General features: G+C 66.2%; 1 protein-coding gene across 3 annotated transcripts; it reads right to left on the bottom strand.

Annotated features, from left to right (window-relative positions):
- Positions 1-1,731: 1,731 nt before the first annotated feature.
- Positions 1,732-7,217, bottom strand: GTSF1 (gametocyte specific factor 1). Of its 3 annotated transcripts, XM_085562833.1 has the most exons (5): positions 5,660-7,211; positions 4,601-4,727; positions 3,407-3,487; positions 3,227-3,305; positions 1,734-2,121 (listed from the first exon to the last, which is right to left on the bottom strand). In XM_085562833.1, the coding sequence occupies exons 1-5, from the start codon at positions 5,750-5,752 to the stop codon at positions 1,851-1,853; spliced, it is 651 nt and encodes a 216-aa protein (XP_085418959.1). In that variant the 5' UTR covers positions 5,753-7,211; the 3' UTR covers positions 1,734-1,850. The 3 variants fall into 3 exon arrangements, with proteins under 3 accessions (XP_085418957.1, XP_085418959.1, XP_085418958.1); XM_085562831.1 differs by having other exon boundaries at positions 1,732-2,121; positions 3,227-3,487; positions 4,350-4,727; positions 5,660-7,217; XM_085562832.1 differs by lacking the exon at positions 1,734-2,121 and having other exon boundaries at positions 2,193-3,305; positions 4,350-4,727; positions 5,660-7,215.
- Positions 7,218-7,239: the final 22 nt, after the last annotated feature.

The following is a 7,239-nucleotide window of genomic DNA, read 5'->3' as shown; positions in this document are numbered from 1 at the left end:
GGAGGGGTGGATAATTCCCCCCAAAAATAGGATTTGGGGGGATTTTGGGGGGAAATCCCGCGGGATGAAGCCGGGAAGGGAGATCGGGAATGGGAAAGGGACGGGCCGGCAGCGGCGGGGCCAGATGTTGGGATCGGGGCGGGGGCGGCGATCCCAAATCCCCGATCCCGCCCCGCAGCTGCGAGCCCGGAATTTCCACAATTCCAGAACCTTCCAGGCCCCCCCGGCGATCCCAGCGGGGGGAACCCCTGGGAAAAGGGGGGGAAAGGGATAAAAAGGAGATTTTCCCCCCAAAAATCCGGCGGGAGGGGAGGGGGGCGGGGGCCGGAGGCGGCGGTGACACAGAAATTCCCATTTCCACTTTTTCCGCCCCAAATCCGGCGGCTCCGAGCTGAGCTCAGCTCCCGGCGCGGGGGGAGGAGAGAAGAAATTTGAGGGGGGGGGGGTGGGGATCTCCCCATTCCTGGGGGTCCCGGGGGAGTCCCGGGGGGGATCCCGGGGTGGGGACAATTTTTGGGAGGGATTCCGAGGGTAGGGGGGTCGGGGGTCAAGGTGGGGTGTGTCCCCCCTCCCCAGGATGGGGACCCCCTCTGTTGTCCCCCCCTCAGGGTGGGGACCCCCCCCTGGTCCCCCCCACCAAGGGGGACCTTGCGCAAGATGCCCCAAAACGGCCCCGCCCGAGCCCAAAATTCCTCCTGGGAGCGGCGGATCGGAGGGAAAGGGAACGGGGGGGGACAGGGACACGGGGGGGACAGGGACACGGGTGGGGACAGGGACACGGGTGGGGACAGGGACACGGGGGGGACAGGGACACGGGTGGGGACAGGGACACGGGTGGGGACAGGGACACGGGGGGGACAGGGATAAGGACACGGGGGGGACAGGGACACGGGAGGGAAAGGGAACGGGGGGGACAGGGACACGGGTGGGGACTGGGACACGGGGGGGACAGGGACACGGGGGGGACAGGGACACGGGGGGGGACAGGGACACGGGGGGGGACAAGGACACGGGTGGGACAGGGACACGGGTGGGGACAGGGACACGGGTGGGGACAGGGACACGGGTGGGACAGGGATAAGGACACGGGGGGGACAGGGACACGGGAGGGAAAGGGAACGGGGGGGACAGGGACACGGGTGGGGACTGGGACACGGGGGGGACAGGGACACGGGTGGGACAGGGACACGGGTGGGGACAGGGACACGGGTGGGGACAGGGACACGGGTGGGACAGGGATAAGGACACGGGGGGGACAGGGACACGGGGGGGACAAGGACACGGGGGGGACAGGGATAAGGACACGGGGGGGACAGGGACACGGGGGGGACAGGGACACGGGGGGGACAGGGACACGGGTGGGGACAGGGACACGGGGGGGACAGGGACACGGGTGGGGACAGGGACACGGGGGGGACAAGGACACGGGGGGGACAGGGACACGGGGGGGGACAGGGACGGGGTGGGGGACAAGGACACGGATGGGGACAGGGACACGGGGGGGGACAGGGACACGGGGGGGGGACAGGGACACGGGGGGGACAGGGATGGGGACAGGGACACAGGGGGAGACAGGGATATTGGGGGGACAGGGACACGGGTGGGGACAGGGACACGGATGGGGACAGGGACACGGGGGGGACAGGGACACGGGGGGGTACAAGGACACGGATGGGGACAGGGACACGGGGGGGGGACAGGGACACGGGGGGGACAGGGACGCCGAGGAGGTGACACAACCCGCCCGAAGTGCGGTCCCTCCACATGGGGGTGGCACTGTCCCCAGCCCCGGGGCTGCGGGGACACGGCCACCAGCGCTGCGGGGACACCGCCAGGCCTCGGGGCCATTTTTATTTCCGCAAAAATTTAAAAGCCGGGGCGGCCCCTCCGGCTCCGAGCCCCCCCCGGGCCCCCGGGACCCCCCGGGTCCCCCCCGCCACCTCCGGCCAGGCTCCCGCTGTCCCCACGCGAGCTCCGGCTGTCCCCACGCGAGCTCCGGCTGTCCCCACGCGGGCTCTGGTTGTCCCCAGGCGCGCTCCCGCTGTCCCCAGGCGCGCTCCCGCTGTCGCCGGCCGCGGCTTCCTCGGGGACAGCCCCTCCGGGGGGGTGGCGGGGTCGGGGCTGGGGGACAGAGGGGGCGAGGGGGTCACTTCAGCTGTCCTGGGGGGGGACAGCTGAGGGTGGCACTTGGGGACACAGACACGGCTCAGGGTGGCACTTGGGGACACAGACACGGCTGAGGGTGGCACCTGGGGACAGTCACACACACACCTGGGGACAGTCCCACACCCCAGTGTGGCACTTGGGGACACACAGACACAGCTGTGACACCAGGGCACACTCCCACACCCGAGTGTGGCACTTGGGGACACAGACACGGCTCAGGGTGGCACTTGGGGACAGTCACACACACACCTGGGGTTCTGGTGGCACCTGGGGGCACGCACACGGCTGAGGGTGGCACTTGGGGACAGTCACACACACACCTGGGGTTCTGGTGGCACCTGGGGGCACGCACACGGCTGAGGGTGGCACTTGGGGACACACAGACACAGCTGTGACACCAGGGCACACTCCCACACCCGAGTGTGGCACTTGGGGACACAGACACGGCTCAGGGTGGCACTTGGGGACAGTCACACACACACCTGGGGTTCTGGTGGCACCTGGGGGCACGCACACGGCTGAGGGTGGCACTTGGGGACAGTCACACACACACCTGGGGTTCTGGTGGCACCTGGGGGCACGCACACGGCTGAGGGTGGCACTTGGGGACACACAGACACAGCTGTGACACCAGGGCACACTCCCACACCCCAGTGTGGCACTTGGGGACACAGACACGGCTGAGGGTGGCGCTTGGGGACAGTCACACACACACCAGGGCACACTCCCACACCCCAGGGTGGCACTTGGGGACACAGACACGGCTGAGGGTGGCGCTTGGGGACAGTCACACACACACCTGGGGTTCTGGTGGCACCTGGGGGCATGCACACGGCTGAGGGTGGCACTTGGGGACAGACACACAGACACAGCTGTGACACCAGGGCACACTCCCACACCCCAGTGTGGCACCTGGGGACACAGACACGGCTGAGGGTGGCACCTGGGGACAGTCACACACACACCAGGGCACACTCCCACACCCCAGGGTGGCACTTGGGGACACTCACACGCCCGAGTGGCCCTGCGGGTGGCACCCCTGTCGCTGTCCCCTCCCTACCTGCCGCAGGGGACGGGCAGGTCCCCCTTGGTGACGCGCAGGACGAACGGGGGCGGCTCCTGCTCCAGCTCGCCCAGCTCTGCACGGGGACACGGCGGGGACAGGATGGGGACACGGTGCGGACACAAAGGGGACACGGCGGGGACACGGGGACAGGGTGGGGACACCGCGGGACCTCACCTGCGTCCCAGTCCTCCCGGCACGGGGGGGGCTGCCAGGCCTGGGCGGGGGCCCAGGCTGGCCCGGCCGTGTCCTCGGGGTCTGCGGGGACACGGGACAGGTCAGGGGACACCTGGGGACAGCTGGGGACACCTGGGGACAGCTGGGGACACCTGGGGACGGATGGGGACACAACTGCGGATACAGCTGGGGACAGCTGGGGACACCTGGGGACGGATGGGGACACAACTGCGGATACAGCTGGGGACAGCTGGGGACAGCTGGGGACACCTGGGCACACCTGGGGGCAGCTCCAGGGGCAGCTTGTCGGGGCAGCAGCTGACACCTGGCAGTACCTGGGCACACCTGGGGGCACACCTGGCACAGCTGGCACACCTGGGGGCAGCTCGAGGGGCAACAGCTGACACCTGGCAGTACCTGGCCGTACCTGGGGGCACACCTGGCACACCTGGCACAGCTGGCATACCTGGGGGCAGCTCGAGGGGCAACAGCTGACACCTGGCAGTACCTGGCCGTACCTGGGGGCACACCTGGCACACCTGGCACAGCTGGCATACCCGGGGGCAGCTCGAGGAGCAGCTTGTCGGGGCAGCAGGTGACACCTGGCAGTACCTGGGCACACCTGGCAGTACCTGGCCATACCTGGGGGCACACCTGGCACAGCTGGCGTACCTGGGGGCAGCTCCAGGGGCAGCTTGTCGGGGCAGCAGCTGACACCTGGCAGTACCTGGCAGTACCTGGGCACACCTGGCCATACCTGGGCACACCTGGCAGTACCTGGCCATACCTGGGGGCACACCTGGCACAGCTGGCGTACCCGGGGGCAGCTCGAGGGGCAGCTTGTCGGGGCAGCAGCTGACACCTGGCAGTACCTGGGCACACCTGGCAGTACCTGGGCACACCTGGCCGTACCTGGGCACACCTGGGGGCACAGCTGGCGTACCTGGGGGCAGCTCGAGGGGCAGCTTGTCGGGGCAGCAGCTGACACCTGGCAGTACCTGGCAGTACCTGGGCACACCTGGCCGTACCTGGGCACACCTGGCAGTACCTGGCCATACCTGGGGGCACACCTGGCACAGCTGGCGTACCCGGGGGCAGCTCGAGGGGCAGCTTGTCGGGGCAGCAGCTGACACCTGGCAGTACCTGGGCACACCTGGCCGTACCTGGGCACACCTGGGGGCACAGCTGGCGTACCTGGGGGCAGCTCGAGGGGCAGCTTGTCGGGGCAGCAGCTGACGTGGCTGCGCAGGTGCCCGCGCGGGACGCGGTGCCGCGCGTTGAAGGGACAGGTGGCCAAGGCGCGCGACACCTGCGGGTTGTTCTGCCACCCGGACGGGGGTCAGGGACACCGGGGCCGAGCCCGGAGCCCCCAGACCCAATTCCCGCAGACCCCAATTCCCACAGACCCCAATTCCCACAGACCCCAGACCCAATTCCCGCAGAACCCAATTCCCACAGACCCCAGACCCAATTCCCACAGATCCCAATTCCCACAGACCCCAATTCCCGCAGACCCCAATTCCCGCAGACCCCAGACCCCAATTCCCGCACACCCCAGACCCCCGCAGACCCCAGACCCCAATTCCCGCAGACCCCAATTCCCGCAGACCCCAGACCCCAATTCCCGCAGAACCCAATTCCCACAGACCCCAGACCCCAATTTCCACAGATCCCAGACCCCAATTCCCGCAGACCCCAATTCCTGCAGACCCCAGACCCCCGGAGCCCCCCACCCCAATTCCCACAGACCCCAATTCCTGCAGACCCCAGACCCCCGCAGACCCCAGACCCCAATTCCCACAGTCCCCAGACCCCAATTCCCGCAGACCCCAGACCCCAATTCCCGCAGACCCCAATTCCCGCAGACCCCAGACCCCAATTCCCGCACACCCCAGACCCCCGCAGACCCCAGACCCCAATTCCCGCAGACCCCAGACCCCAATTCCCGCAGACCCCAATTCCCGCACACCCCAGACCCCCGCAGACCCCAGACCCCAATTCCCGCAGACCCCAATTCCCACAGACCCCAGACCCTTATGGTCTCCCCTGGCAGGTCCTGGACCCCAAAACCGAGGGACCCCTCACAGCTCCTGCTGTCCCCCCCCGTTCCCGGTGTCCCCCCGGTGTCCCCCCGTTCCCGGTGTCCCCTTCCATTCCCGGTGTCCCCCCGTTCCCGGCGTTCCCTCCCATTCCCGGTGTCCACCCCGTTCCCGGTGTCCCCCCGTGTCGCCCCGGTCCCGGTGTCCCGCGCACCTGCTGGCAGCGCACCAGGTGATACGGCAGCCGGGACACGCGCACCTGGTGGTTCCGGTCGTACGGGCACTGCACGAGCGCGTCGGGCTCCATAGCCGGTACCGGCGGGCACGGTTCGGTACCGGTTATGTCCCGCCGGGCACGGTTCAGTCCCGGTTCGGTCTCACCGGTCGTAGTCTGGTCCCAGCGGTCCCGGTTCGGTGCCGGTTCGGTGTCGGTTCGGTGTCGGTTCGGTCCCAGCAGTCCCGGTTCTGGCCCGGTCCGGTCCCAGCGGTGCCGGCCCGGTCCCACCGGTCCCGGTTCTGGCCCGGTCCGGTCCCGGCGGTGCCGGTCCGGTCCCGGTCCGGTCCCACCGGTCCCGGTTCTGGCCCGGTCCGGTCCCGGCGGTGCCGGTCCGGTGCCGGTCCGGTCCCGGCGGTGCCGGTTCTGCCCCGCTCCGGTCCCAGCGGTGCCGGTTCGGTCCCAGTCCCGTCCCACTGTCGCAGTCCGGTCCCAGAGGTCCCGGTGCTGTCCCGGTCCGGTCGCGCCGGTGCCGGTTCTGCTTTACGGCAGCGTCGCCGTTCCCATGGCAACGGGCGCCGCTCGCGTCCGCCGAGCCGCCGGGGGGCGCCGCGCGCCGTCGCCATGGCAACGCCCTGCCCGAGCTAAAAGATAAATCCCGAATTGATTAAAAATTAAAAGTTTTATCCCTAAGTTAAATGAAAAACTCATTGAAAACTCCAGATTAAAAGGCCTTAAAGTACAAGAGCCTGGCCGGGGCTCAACCCGAGCTGGTCACAAAATGGCCTAAAAAAAAATTTTTATTTTTGTGTTTTCACACTTTTCTAAGTTTTGGTTCATTTGCATATTGGGGTTGATTGTCTAATTACGGCTTTTGGGTTATGAAGCTCCATCCTCCTGCTTCGCTGTTGTTTACAGTTTTTGGGGTTGAGGCTCTTACAGTGTCCTTGGATTTGGGGATGGAAAGGGTTGTTTTGGTTAACTGAAAACATTTTATGAGTTAAAAATTACAGCATCGATGGCAACAGGGGAGAATTTGGGGTAAATGGGCCCAGATTAGGGTCAAAAAGACCCAAATTGGGGTTTTATGGGCCTGGTTTAGGCCATCTAGGCCCAAACTGGGGCAAAATGGGCCCAGATTGGGGTAAATAAGCCCAGATTGGGGTAAAATTGAACAAAATTGGGGTAAAAGGGCCCAGATTGGGGTAGAAGTGTCCAGATTGGGGTAAAATTGGACAAGATTGGGGGAAATGGGCCCAGATTGGAGTAAAATTGACAAGATTGGGGTGAAATTGGACAAGATTGGGGTAAATGGGCCCAGATTGGGGTAAAAGTGTCCAGATTGGGGTAAAATTGGACAAGATTAGGGTAAAAGGGCCCAGATTGGGGTGCCCTGAGTGGGGATAAATGAGACCAGTTTGGAGGTAAATGGGACCCTAAAGGGGGACAAATACGAGTGAATTTGGGTTCCACGGACCCGAATTGGTTCCATATAGGGCTGTGACCCCGGTTTAGGGCCCAGACCCCGGTTTAGGGCCCAGACCCTGGTTTAGCAATGTGACCCCGGTTTAGGGATGTGA

This window comes from Lonchura striata, chromosome 29 (assembly GCF_050655825.1).
Source record: "Lonchura striata isolate lonStrDom1 chromosome 29, ASM5065582v1, whole genome shotgun sequence".
NCBI lineage: Eukaryota > Metazoa > Chordata > Aves > Passeriformes > Estrildidae > Lonchura > Lonchura striata.
Note: the sequence above shows the minus strand (reverse complement) of the source record. Positions and strands in the feature narration are given on the sequence as shown.